At 34.4% G+C, this 14905-nt stretch overlaps 1 protein-coding gene across 1 annotated transcript; it reads right to left on the reverse strand.

The window, feature by feature from the left end:
* LOC130712898 (putative F-box protein At3g29830) lies at positions 1 to 1850 on the reverse strand. Its single transcript, XM_057562718.1, has 3 exons — positions 921 to 1850; positions 578 to 751; positions 1 to 303 (listed from the first exon to the last, which is right to left on the reverse strand). Exons 1-3 carry the CDS (start codon positions 1848 to 1850, stop codon positions 1 to 3), a joined length of 1407 nt encoding a protein of 468 aa, XP_057418701.1.
* Positions 1851 to 14905: the final 13055 nt, after the last annotated feature.

The following is a 14905-nucleotide window of genomic DNA, read 5'->3' on the forward strand; positions in this document are numbered from 1 at the left end:
CTAACAAATTAAAATCTTTAAATCTCTTGAAGCCCTTTGAGATATTAACCTTTCTATCATGTCATGACAGTTAGAATCCAAACTTTCATCTTGATTGGCAACATCATCCTTCAATATTTTGATAGTCATCTTTCTCAAGACTCTCCCAATAGTGACGAAATAAGTGAGCATCCGAATCTCATTCACCAATCCTTTAAATCCCTTAATCTCCACCTCTTTAAGAGTATACACCATGCAATCATATGCCCTTGCGTGAATGGTCCAAAAGTTCTCAAAAGTAAAGGTTTCTGGTAACTCATAATCCTATATATGAATAACATAAAATTGGCTATTAAAGCAACACATATAATACGATAGAAGTAAACACAAAATTAAAAGGGACAATCAATTTACATGAGATTTTTTAATAGAATAATATTTGTTATGCTTAAAATTTGTATATGATCTTACAAATTTTTCATTTTATTCATTATATTAAATTTTCACAATGACCTATTCACCATTGTATTTTTTTTCCTGTTTCTTCTCCGCATAACATTTAGGAAAACAAATTCTATTCCATGGTTGTATAACTTACCAAATATTTTTTAGGGACACCCAATTCGATAGTGAGACGCTCTAATTCAGAACATCTATTAAGTAAATATGTGATTCCTAAATACTCATTTTGATCCAAAGAGGTCTTCAATGTCAAACTGCTCACATTCAAATTACGTGGCATTCGGAGCAAGCAGCCTCCGGTGGGAACAACCTTTGCATATCAAAATAATACAAAATGTTAAACTCTGAAGAAATATATATATATATATATATATATATTTACAATTTCTTGTTATATATATATAATCTATTATTTCAATCTTAAGTAAAGCCAATCTAAAAAGTAGCTATATAACCAAAATAAAAAAGATAAAACATACCTGAAGAAAGTAACTACTCACAGTTAAAGCACTAACACCCAAGATATCTTCCACCAGTTTGTAGAGAAAAAGAGCATGTCCTTCAAACTCAATGCAAAAGTCAAGAACTGACTTTTCCATCATAAGGGAACGTATGTCTATGATCAAAAAGTCATTATTCAGCCCGGAATAATAGAAATATCTTAAGTTTGGAGCATTGACTATGAAATAAAGACTATTAGATCCAAACATGCATCTGTCCACCACCAACTTTCTCAACCTTGGGGTTTCCTCCCGTAAATCAAATTCATTTGAATTCCAACACCTCTTAAGACTAAAACTCTCAAGCCCCTTGCAATTTGACAACAGAGTCTTAATAGTAGTAAGTTTTACTTCCATCCAACCCAAAGAAATTTCTTTGAGTGCATGAAAGTGAAGCAACTCAGCCTTAACAAAGTTGCACGAAGACAAGTTCAAAGTTTCAAGGCAAGTGTGGCCATAAAAAAATTCTGGCAATTCAAACAAGGCCTCATGATTAATATGATTAGTAGTAAAATAACAATCCAACGTTGGATCACAAAAGTTCAGCTCCAACTCTTTCACCTTGTGTTTTATGGCGAAAGCAATACATTTTTTCACGACTGTCTTAGCTTTTTCGGGCATTGATAATCGCAAAGAGAACTTATTCACGACAGTTCCTGTGTGATTAACAATCCAAAGCATCACATACTCAAGAAAAGCCTTTCTTTGGCCTTGTCTCATTTGATGAGTTTGACCATCTTTCACAAAAGATACTTCATCAAATTCTATGCTGGATACAGTCTTAAAAATGTCTATCCAACTTTTAGAGAGAATTGAGGTTCTTACAGCTTCTTTGAACGGTATCAAAGAAATAATGGTGGAAAGCAAAGAGTGAGGTAAAGAGCTAAATATGTCTGTGGTAGGTGCCATGGTTATGGTATTAATGGAATTGCAAAAAAACTCTTTCTATGAGAATACTCCAAGTCTGGGCTACTGAAGAAAGAAGATAAAGGGAGAGTGTGGTTGCAAGCTTATATAAAGCAATTCTTATGCGAATACAAACCTAACAGGCTAACACATCATTTTCATGTCAACATCATTCGGAAAAAGTAATCATTGTTGTGGCAAGTAGTGAATTGGGGATTATCGTTTTAACAAACGTCTTCAATTTTATATATTTGTTAAGTCTTATAGCGTTGAGTTTATTACCATTAGTTCTTAAGTGTCAAAAAAGGTATACGTTCGAAAATGAAGGTTTTAAATTTTTTGCCACGGATTAGTAAGGTAATCAAAATTAATAAAATAAGTATTTCTACAAATCAACCTATCAGCAAATTTAGATATATAATAGAAAGCATTACCTTTTCTGAAAAACAAATAAAATTAAATTTGATTTAAGAATTTACTACCATTGGTTCCTACAATTATACTAAAGGTTTAATTTTAATTAAATATTCTCATTTAAAATTAAGTTAAAAAACAATTTAAAACATTATTCTTATCCATAATTAGTATCATTTAATTTTTCACCTTAAATTATAAATTACTACCATTATGAAAGATAAAATTATCAGTAATGAAAATAAACTTAATAGAATTGAATTTGAATTCATTACCATTATTTTTTATAATTTCCTTAGTTGGTATAAATCTAAAATTAAAATTGAATTCATCATTGTTAATAGGCAAGTAGTGAATTGGGCATTATCATTTTTTTTTGGTATATATAAACATCCGGAATTGGGCATTATTGTTTGTTAAAACGTCTTCAATTTTATGTATTTGTTAAGTCTTATAGCATTGAGTTTATTACCATTAGTTCTTAATTGTCATAAAAAGTATACGTTCGAAAATGAAGGATTTGAATTTTTAAATTTTTTGCCATGGATTAGTAAGGTAGTCAAAATTAATAAAAATAACTATTTCTACAAGTCAACCTATGAGCAAACTTAGATATATTATAGAAAGCATTACCTTTTATGAAAAATAAATTAAATTAAATTTGATTTAAAATTTTACTTTATTACCATTAGTTCCTACAATTATGTTAAAGGTTTAATTTTAATTAAATATTCTCATTTAAAATTAAGTTAATAAACCATTTAATTAAAACATTATTCTTATCCATAATTAGAACCATTTAATTTTTTACCTTAAATTGTAAATTACTACCATTATGAAAGATAAAATTATAATCAGTAATGAAAATCAACTTAATAGAATTGAATTTGAATCCATTACCATTATTTTTATAATTGCCTTATTTGGTATAAAACTAAAAATTCAAATTGAATTCGCCATTGTTAATAGGCTTCAAATTTAAGGTTCACTAGAAATCCAAATTGTTACACCTATAGATATAACTCAAAGATTTACATTTAAATTAAAATCATTTTCATTATCCATAATAATCATTCTGTGATTCACTTAAAATTTTAGTTTTGCTAAAAAAATATTTACGTTTAAGAAAATTCAATAGAATTTATGGACAAAAATTACCTTTTTTTTTTAATTGTTATTACTTCCGCGGGAAAGAAATAAGGTGGCGGCTGAGCTAGGAAAGTATGCAACACGAGTTGGTTGTAGAAGGCAAGTTTCGAAGTACCCACCTTCCAATATTGTGCCTCTCCTTTGTTAAGTTTGTTGTTGTTTTATGGGTACATATATAGTTTGGTTTGTTGTTTATTTTCCAATGTAAAAATAATATAATAAAATTAGATTTATATTATTAATTTACCCCTAATAATTTTATAATTATCTCAAAAGTTATAAATTTTAATTAAGTATTAGCATTTGTTCATAAAAATTAAGTATTAGCATTTAAATTTAAATTATTAAATTATTATCAACATTACCACTTAGATTCTCTTAATCAGTTTTGTCGTTTTGCTACTCTTCCCCCGTAACCAACACTACACCATTTTGTGCCTCTAGCAACACATTTTTTGGCAACAAGTCTAAAGTGTTGCTTAAAATAGAATAGCTAACACTTGTTCAAAGTTGCCACGAAATTTGTATTTTATACAACACTCATATTCTAACATAGGATAATTGTTCCCTTAAAATTTATATAGCAACAATTTTGGCATGTTAGTATTGTAAATTACATTGCTTAACATTTGATGAGTGTTGCTAAAAGTTTTGGGTCACTGTTTAGTAATTATTCATTTCCCACTAAAAAAAATTCATTCCCTCCAAAATAAAATTATAATAATTTTTTATTTGTTAAAAAATAAATAAACAAAAAGTTTTCTTCCCTTTGTTCCGAACTCTTCCATTCAAATTGAAATTAATATATATTTCCTCTAAAAAATTTCAAAATCAAAATCATATCAGAAAAAACTGAAGAAAATGAAAACATGAACTCGCAAAGTTGATTTCTCCAAACGAACGGCGATGAAGACGAAAACGTGAGCTCGTGAAGATGAAAACGGAAGCTCGGTCTCTCGCTCTCGCTCTCCTTCTTGCTCTCACACAGTCGCACGAAGCTTCAAGGTCATGTTATGTTATGTAGTCTATTTGTAGTCCCACATCGCTTATGTAGTCTATTTGTAAGTCCCACATCGCTTAGAATAAGGAGGAGGTTGACTTACTCCTACTATATATAAGCACCTCATTGTAAGCATTATACACACCAAAAGAAATATTACTACCTAGTGTAGCCGTGGACGTAGGTACACACATTGTGTTCCGAACCACGTTAAAAACTCCTGTGTTATATTTCTTTCTCTCTTCTCTCTTTTTCATTATTGCTCCCAACAACTGGTATCAAGAGCTTTAGGTTCGTGGGATAGATCCTCAGTTTAGAGGAAGAAGTGGGAGCAATGGCGCTAGAAGAAGGGAAGGTGAAGATCGAGAGGTTCGATGGCAGAGACTTCGGGTTTTGGAAGATGCAGATGGAGGACTATCTGTACCAAAAGAAGTTGTATCAACCCTTGACAGGGAAGAAGCCAAACGACATGAAGCAGGAAGACTGGGATCTGTTAGATCGACAGGCCCTTGGTGTGATCAGATTAACGTTATCCAAAAATGTTGCCTTCAACATTGTGAATGAGAAGACTACTGCAGATCTGATGAAGGCATTATCAAATATGTACGAGAAGCCATCTGCCGCCAATAAAGTACATCTGATACGACGTCTATTCAATCTCAGAATGGGAGAAGGTAACTCTGTAACTGAACACATTAATAGCTTTAATACAATTATTTCGCAGCTATCGTCAGTGAAGATTACCTTTGACGACGAATTGATGGCCTTGAGTCTGTTACAATCCTTACCGGATAGTTGGGCTGCAACTGTCACTGCGGTTAGTAACTCTGCAAGGGATAACAAGCTGAAGTTTGATGACATTAGAGACCTGATCTTAAGCGAAGATATTCGCAGGAAAGATTCAGGAGAGTCTTCAAACACTTCCGGTTCAGCATTGAATACTGAAAGTAGAGGAAGAGGTAGCCAGAAGAGTCACAATCAAAGCCAAGGCCGAGGCAGATCAAAATCAAGAGGCAGAAGTCAGACAAGAGTCAGGAATGACATCACTTGCTGGAATTGTGACAAAAAAGGTCACTTCACCAATCAATGCAAAGCCCCAAGGAAAAAGAAGAATTACCAAAAGAGGCAAGATGATGATGAATCTGCTAATGCAGCATTTGAGGAAGTAGCAGACGCATTAATTTGCAGCTTGGATAGTCCTGTTGATTCATGGGTTATTGATTCAGGTGCATCTTTTCATACTATTCCTTCAAAAGAATTATTATCTAACTATATATGTGGAAAGTTTGGAAAGGTTTATCTTGCAGATGGAAAATCACTTGATATTGTGGGAAGAGGTGATATTGATATCAGATCCTCTAATGGAACTCTCTGGACATTGCATAATGTCAGACATGTCCCTGGAATAAAGAGAAATTTGATCTCTATAGGCCAGTTGGATGATGAGGGTTATCACACCACTTTTGGAGGTGGAGCTTGGAAGGTGACGAAAGGCAATCTGGTTGTAGCTCGAGGAAAGAAACGAGGCTCCCTTTATATGGTTGCAGAGGAGGACATGATAGCAGTAACTGAAGCTGTCAATAGCTCATCTATATGGCATCAAAGACTTGGACACATGAGTGAAAAAGGAATGAAGATCATGACATCAAAGGGTAAGGTGTCAAATTTGAAGCATGTTGATCTTGGTGTTTGAGAGCATTGCATTTTGGGAAAACAGAGAAAGGTTAGCTTCTCAAAAGCAGGCAGGAAATCAAAATCAGAAAAGCTCGAATTGGTGCATACAGATGTGTGGGGTCCAGCCCCAGTGAATTCTCTTGGAGGCTCACGCTATTATGTCACCTTCATAGATGACTCAACAAGAAAGTTATGGGTTTATTTTCTCAAAAATAAATCTGATGTGTTTTCTGTGTTTAAAAGGTGGAAAACAGAAGTTGAAAATCAGACAAGCTTGAAGATTAAGAGTCTGAAATCTGATAATGGCGGGGAGTATGACAGCCAGGAGTTCAAAAAGTTTTGTTCAGAAAATGGGATCAGAATGATCAAGACAATACCAGGTACACCTGAGCAAAATGGTGTCGCGGAAAGAATGAACAGGACCTTGAACGAAAGGGCTAGATGTATGCGAATCCAGTCCGGGTTGCCAAAAATGTTTTGGGCAGATGCCATTAATACAGCAGCTTACCTGATAAATCGAGGACCATCTGTTCCCTTGGATTATCAGTTGCCTGAAGAGGTATGGTCTGGTAAGGAGGTAAGTCTTTCACATTTGAAAGTCTTCGGTTGTGTCTCTTATGTTCTTATAGACTCCGATAGGAGAGACAAATTGGACCCCAAGGCCATAAAATGTTTCTTTATTGGCTATGGGTCTGATATGTATGGCTACAGGTTTTGGGATGAACAAAACAGGAAAATCATTAGAAGCAGAAATGTTACTTTTAATGAAAGTGTGTTTTATAAAGATAGGTTTTCTGCAGAATCTATGAGTTCAAGTAAACAGTTGGAACTTTCTGAAAGAGTGGCATTGGAAGAAATTTCAGAAAGTGATGTAGCCAAAAGAAACCAAATTAATCCCGAGAACGAGGATGATGGGGTAGAAGTTGAGCTGGAACAAGAGCCAACAACAGTAATTGAAACTCCTATAACTCAAGTGAGGAGATCTACAAGAACGTCGAAAGCACCACAAAGGTATTCTCCTTCGTTGAATTATCTGTTGTTAACTGATGCTAGAGAGCCAGAATATTTTGGTGAAGCCATGCAGGGGAATGACTCTATCAAGTGGGAGCTAGCAATGAAAGACGAGATGACGTCCCTTCAGAAGAATGGAACATGGTCTCTGACCAAGTTACCAGAAGGAAAGAAAGCTCTACAGAACAGATGGGTCTATAGACTGAAGGAAGAATCTGATGGCAGCAGAAGGTACAAGGCAAGACTTGTAGTGAAAGGGTTTCAGCAGAAGCAAGAAATTGACTTCACAGAGATTTTTTCTCCAGTTGTCAAAATGACCACTATAAGAGTTATCCTGAGTATTGTAGCTGCAGAGAATCTTCACTTGGAGCAGTTAGATGTTAAAACTGCATTCCTACATGTTGATTTGGAAGAAGAGATTTATATGACACAACCTGAAGGTTTTGAAGTTCCAGGCACGAAGAATCTTGTATGCAAGCTTCACAAAAGCTTGTACGGTCTGAAACAGGCACCGAGACAGTGGTACAAGAAGTTTAATGAGTTTATGAGCAACTCAGGTTTTAATAGATGTGACATGGATCATTGTTGCTATGTTAAGAAATTTGCTGACAGTTATATTATTCTTGCTTTGTATGTTGATGACATGTTGATAGCAGGATCAAATATGACTGAAATTAACAGGTTGAAGCAACAGATGTCAGAAAACTTTGAGATGAAGGATCTTGGTCCAGCTAAACAAATCCTTGGTATGAGGATTTCCAGAAATAGATCAGAAGGTGTTCTGAAGTTGTCCCAAGAGAAATATGTTGAAAAATTACTGGACAGATTCAATGTTGGAGATGCCAATACCAGAAGCATCCCTTTGGGAAATCACTTAAAGTTTTCAAAGAAGCAGTCCCCACAAACAGATGAAGAAGAAAGTTACATGTCAACAGTTCCTTATGCATCTGCAGTAGGGAGCTTGATGTATGCTATGGTTTGTACAAGACCTGATATAGCACATGCTGTGGGAGTTGTCAGCAGATTCATGTCAAATCCTGGGAAGGAGCATTGGGAAGGTGTAAAGTGGATACTGAGATATCTGAAGGGTTCTTCAAGAATGTGTCTATGCTTTAGAAGAAATGATCTCACTTTACAGGGGTTTTCTGATGCAGATCTAGGAGGAGACTCAGATGGTGGAAAAAGCACCACATGTTATATTTTCACCTTAGGAGGAACTGCTGTGAGTTGGAAGTCTAAACTTCAAAATAGAGTTGCTCTCTCAACCACTGAATCAGAATATGTTGCCATTTCAGAAGCAGCCAAGGAGATGATATGGCTGAAGAATTTTCTCAAAGAATTGGGAAAAGAACAAGATGTTCCTCCAATGTTTAGTGACAGTCAAAGTGTTATTTGATTTGCAAAAAATCCTGTCTTTCACTCCAGATGCAAGCACATACAGATGAAGTATCACTTCATCAGAGAACTTATCAATGATGAAGAATTATCTATGTTGAAGATCTTAGGATCAGAGAATCCAGCTGATATGTTGACCAAGACTGTTACAGCTGATAAGCTGAGGCTTTGCATTGCTTCAGCTGACCTTCGAGGATAATTGAAGACGAAGGCGCTACACTAGGTGGAGAGCAGATTAGCTTATTGCTTACAAGAAGTTACTACAATTAGACTCCAAGTGGGAGAATTGTTATGTTATGTAGTCTATTTGTAGGTGGATAGCTTCCGTAGACGGGAGGACCATGGATGATACTGATGTGGTTGAAGGACTCACACTTGAGGGGGAGATTGTTAGAATCAAGTGTTGGAGTCAAGTCCCACATCGGAGAAGCCAAGGTAAGAGGGAGAGTTTATAAGGAGATGGACTCATAAACCTAATGCCTTAAGGTTTTGGGTTAAGATGTGGTGTCCAAGATCTCCTATGTGTTTCCCCTCGACCTTGCCCCATGGGTCCTCGCCGTGACTCTCCCCAACAAGTGGTATCAGAGCCGATGGTTCGTGGGACCATGACGGCTCCTTGTGTCGAAAGTCATCCTAGCAGTGTGGCTAGGCGGCGGGTTCCGTTGGCAGCGAACGGCGGTGCAAGGTGGATAGCTTCCGCAGACGAGAGGACCATGTCTGATCTAGGGTTTGGAACAATTTTAGTTTGATTTTAGGGGTTTATTGAAATCATTGCTTCTTTGATTATTTGATTTAATGGATATGAGTGTTTTAGTTTGATTGAAGGTCAATGGATCAAGGAGCCATGTCTGATCTAGTTGTAATGTTTTTAAATGTAGGTGCTAGTCTTCCTGTGATAGCATCTGTGAATCGCATAATCTCTTTTGGTGATCCTATTCATCGCATTATTGGGAATTTGAGTGGTATAATCTCCCTTTCTTCACTGTATGGTTAAATTTTTTAGATATTATTTTTTGGTGCTTGATCACAGCATTGTTAGTAGGGACTTTGTATGCTAGGTATTTGTATTAAATATTGGATTGGATTTTATGCTGCATACTCTTACTAAAAGTCTGGGTTACACTGAACCGGGTTAGTGACTGCTGCATTTGAGTTTGCATTATTGATATATGAAGCCTATTGATATGTATGATTTATGTGGGGAAAACTTGACATTTAAGTGTACTTTTTAGTTACAGAAAGAAAATAAGATCTATAATAATGTAGCTTATTATAAAGGGAAAGCTAGAATTGTACTTGCTTTTATACTTGCATTTGGTTAAATACAGTACTACTTCATAGGACCATTTGATTAATGTAGCTAGCTTATTCTAGAGTTAGAATCAGGTACATATGTCATTCCTTGTTTAATTGGACTTTTGATTTTTCTGTATGCTTGTTCTTATACGTGGATAACTTCCACTAAGTGGCATATACCATGCTAAACCATTATGTATACAATTAAAGAATGTATTAGAATCTGATTCAGTTTATTTGAAACCATGCATTTCAGAGGCAATGCAAATACACACTATTCAAATGGAAAGATGTATAGTGTGTTTGGATACAAAGTTATATTACACATAATCTCCCCCCCCCCCTATTAAAGCTATAACCCATGCAGTTTCTTCTTCCTATGTGTAAACCTACTGAACTTCCAAATATATAAGTAGTTGTTGTATTGTACATTGCTCTGTTTGGAAGCACATATATTTCAAAATAGTACCTATTTCTTGTTGTATCACCCACTTTGCTTAGCCAATTAATTGAACACCAGATTGAGCAAAAGCAGTACAAGCTCTTGAAAAGTTATGTTATGTTACAAATGGAAAGTTGATTAATTAATTTATTGAACTCATAGACTCAGATGATGTTTTTTTGTTTTTTTATTTTAATTTAAAGTTGAAAAAACATACAAGTGTATCTGTGCTTGAGTGTGTAGTGACCATTGGATGCACCTATTACTCTGGAGTGATGTTTCTGTTATATCCCCGACTTTTAACAGAAACTTTTATTCATCTTTACAATTCAGTTCTGAACTTTTATTTATTTTAGGTATATTCAAAAGAAAAGGAATGCTCGGAAATACTTTTTGTGGAGGACTTTGCTATTCTACTTGCTAAATACTTCACATCATTTTACAAGCAGGTTGGTGACTGAAAATTTAATATATATCATCTTAATTGGGATAGAGATAACTTGCTTAGCTTAGACATAAATGTTAGATTTTTTTGGTTAATTTGTGAGGGGGGTGTGGGACTGGAATCTTGTTTTTGAAGGAGAGCTTAGAGTCTATTGAGACTTGTAAAGTTCTATGTCAAAAAAAAAGACTTGTAAAGTTCTTTGTTTCAACATTGTAATCCTGAGATTGATGTGGAGTTACTAGAAGATTTACTAGGGTCATCTTCTGCAACTTCCAATGTCCCCACTTCTACAACAACCCATGTCCCAAATGTTGGAAAGGTAACTAACTACCTTGTCATCCAGAAGTGATTTTTGTTTTTTATTCATGTATCTGAAATCTGAGGCTAACATGCTGTAAGTGAATATGGATTGAATGCATTTTCATAGGATCTTGGAGTTCAACCCTGTTCCTCTCACCTTCTGCAAATTCCCATTGTTTTATGTGATAAACTATGATAGATTGAGGGTATACACTAGTAGTTTTCATATGTGCTGGTGCTGTTTTCTGAGGTTTATTTTATATGTTTTGATCAGTTTTTGTGAGCCTTTTAACATGTATGAATGCTTTGTAGTGATGCTGGATTTTACTTTTATGTGTGACTGTCACTAAATGTTGGATTAACATTGAACTTCTTGAGTTTCTGCTGTTATGCACATGGTTGGTAATTTTTTGTAAAATTGTTGTGTTCCAGACTCTGTTGTATTGTATATATAAGACATCAATTATCTGTGTAGATAAGTTTACTACCCTGTAACTACCAGAAAATTAAGAATCTATTTTAGTGGATTCTATATCAATTTGTAAAGTGTTTTTTGCACTTAAAAATAGTGCACTAATTGAAATCTGAAGGCATTTCACAATAAATTTCCTTTGGCATTCAATTACCCTTTGTACGGTTACTTAAGTTATGTCATACTTTCTTTCTTACTATGAATCCTTTTTCTTATGCAAGAAGGTCATCTCTAAAAGTGTTTATGCAAATGAAGAATTGCAAGAAGATTAGGATGAACTTTGATTAAGCTACTTTTGATGTATTTTTGCCATTTTCTTGCTTGAGACTATGATTTGATCAAACTAATTTTCTCTTGACTATTCTATGTATGTGTACGGATGAAGTTTTAAACTCATTAAGTGCTACTATTACAAATATGTGATGTTATGATTAGTCAAACTTAAGTATGTAATCATGAATTATTTCTTGATTAGCTTTTTGCTTGTGTGCAACTCTTTTCAAATTTAGATTTCCTTGCTTTAAAGTGCTTTTAATGAGAATTGCTAATTTGAGTATTTATCGTGCTAACCTTCATAATAAGTAATTTTAGGCAACACATGTAAGTGTTGTCACAGACATTTGTGGCAACAATCGTTAATTGTTCATTAAAACTAGTAACACTTTGAAGTGTTGCAAAAGCATCCACCCATAGGCAACACTTATCAAGTGTAAAATAGACTTAATTGTTGCCAAAAAAATTAATTGTTGCCAAAACAATAGGTAACACGGGTATATCCAACACTTCAACTAACACTTCAAAAGTGTAACCTTTGATTTTAGGCAACACTTTTTGGACGTTATCCAACCATTTTGAAGTGTTGCTAAAAGTGAAAATTGTTGTAGTGCAAAAAAGAATCATTTACTTATTCGCATGAAATTATAAATATCTTCCATCATTAAAGAAAATGAATGGTGAATGAAATTCAAATTACTAATTCAATAAAATTTGAACTTTATTTATAATATAAATTTATTACCATTTAAATTGAATTTATAATTTTAAGTATTTTTTTTTTTACTGGAAAATTTATAATTGTAAATAGATTCCAAATCCAAGGGAGCTAAAATGCACATGAATCAATGATTATAATTTCAACAAAAATTATTTAGAATCATTTAGTGACTCGCGTAAAATATAACATTTGATTTTGCCGGTAAAAAAAAAACATTTGATTTTGGCTAAAAATAATTATTTTATGAATATTGATACCTTTGTTGATAATACAATACGATAAAATTATTTGTTTTTTCTTCAGAGTTTAAATTTATTATTACCAATTTATATAATTGCGGTAAAAGATAACAATTTGAATTAGAGAAAAAGTTTGATGCATTAATGGTGTAAAAAAACATCATCAACCAATCAGATTTTTTGAATGTGAGAAAAATAGATTTTTTACTTAATTAAATTGAGTGACATGAAAATTTTTTGAAATCTGATTGGTTGACGGTGTAAAAAATCTTTACATTGTCAGTGCATCAGACTAAAGTCATAATCCACCGTTTGACCTCATTAAAATTAATTAATGGCCAGATCTTCTTACATGACAGGATCATGTGAGAAACACATATAAGAGGATCCAAATCCCTTCAGGTTCGGATTTGATTTTTCTTAAACGCAGTCAAAATGACTTTTACTATTTAAGATTGAGTTGGGGTGCCGAGTGATGGATTCATGAAGGAACTGTTTTTTGTGGGGCAATATATATGTGCAAGTTTTTTTTGAAAGCATATATACATGGAAATTTATTGCACTGTATAAATTTATTTAATATGTATTATAGTTATATTTTACAAGTTTTGTTATATCTTTGGATATACATAGAAAATTACAGTGAAGACATGATTTTGACAACTTTTCTCTTAATTTTTACAATTGTTCACTATGATTTTAGTATCATTGTAATTTTCTATCGTGTAACAAAACACTCATTTGATTTTAAATAGATTAACATAGATTACAAACTTATTATAATAATAAAACTTATTATAGAGATGAAACTACATAGTAAAATAAGAACTTATTACACAAAAATGTTTTGTTAACAATACCTCAACCTTGTGAAATTATGGAGAGGCTTTAATTTAGGAGATTTTGGTGTGCCATTTCAACACTTAAACGTTTTTTCCTCTCATCTCAATGGGGCTGGTTCGTCCTCCTCATCCTTTGTAGGTGCCTCTTCTTCCAGTGTTGTTAGCGTGGGGACTTCTCTTCCCACCCTTTCTCCTGATCATTCCTCTGTTCCGCATCAGCTGAGTGCTCTGCTTCCTTCTTTTGAGGTTAGATGCCTCATTGCGCCTCCTACCCTCCCTTCGACCATGACAGGCTCGCTTGGATCTTCCACTTATGTTGCAGAGGTTCAGGGTCGGGAGGATCCAGAGAGGGAGTTTCTACTACCGTCTAGCTTTGAGGTGGGCTCTTGCTCTGTTTCTGTAGGTGTTTGTGGCCTTGCTGGACCAGTTCAGGCATCAGAGGAAGAAGGTGAAGGTCAAGAGAGTGAGGGGGAAGTTCCTTGGGCTGGTGATGACTACATAATTCTCAATTGCACACCCGCTATCTTTACTTTTAAGATCTTTTATTCAAGCCGGGCCGAGATCGATAGATAAGTGGAAGTAAAAAATAAAAAAAGAGATCCCTACCAACTCCGCTCCTTGCGCCAAAAACTTTGTCTGACGCCCGATTCTGATAGGTGCACCAGACATGGCATTTCCACGATTAAATAATATTTCATTATGTATTCATGTGGATGTTGCTCTAGAGTTCTCCCCTCCGAGGTTCCGGCCCCGTGGTCGGCCTCGAAAGAAATTAGCGGCAAAGCGCGGCATGGAAGGGTCTCCTCGCAGGCCTAGAGGTCGGCCTAAGAAATATGTTCAGGTGGAAGCTGTGAGCGGCCCCTATTTCACGCGAGCTAAGAAGGTTTACTTCTTAAGTAAATATGCGGGAATGAAATTCCTCAACAGAGAAGAAGAGGCTATTTGTGGTCTGGCGGAGTTCCTTAGAGAATACGGGCCTGCGGGATCATAGTGGTCTTGCGCCATTCAGTTGGTTGCGAGGCTTTTGGGGTTCTTGTTGTTGGGATTGAGTTGTTTTGGCTTTTGGTTTTTTGGGTTTGTTCCGTGGCGGGGATTTTGCAAATTCTTTCACTTTATCTTTGCTTTGAGGGGGTTTCACTTTTTTTTCTTGTACTTTTTTCTTTCGAATATTAATAAATTACTTGTTCTCTAAAAAGAATAGAAGATAAATATAAAGATGAATGAAAATGAGAAGGAAGAGAAAATGATGTGTGAATGAATCAAAACTCCTTATAATAATAATAATAATAATAATAATAATAATAATAATAATAATAATAATAATAATAATAATAATAATAACATATTCATATATATCTAAAAAAATAACTTTGCTCCCACAACAG

Source organism: Lotus japonicus, chromosome 1 (genome assembly GCF_012489685.1).
Source record: "Lotus japonicus ecotype B-129 chromosome 1, LjGifu_v1.2".
NCBI lineage: Eukaryota > Viridiplantae > Streptophyta > Magnoliopsida > Fabales > Fabaceae > Lotus > Lotus japonicus.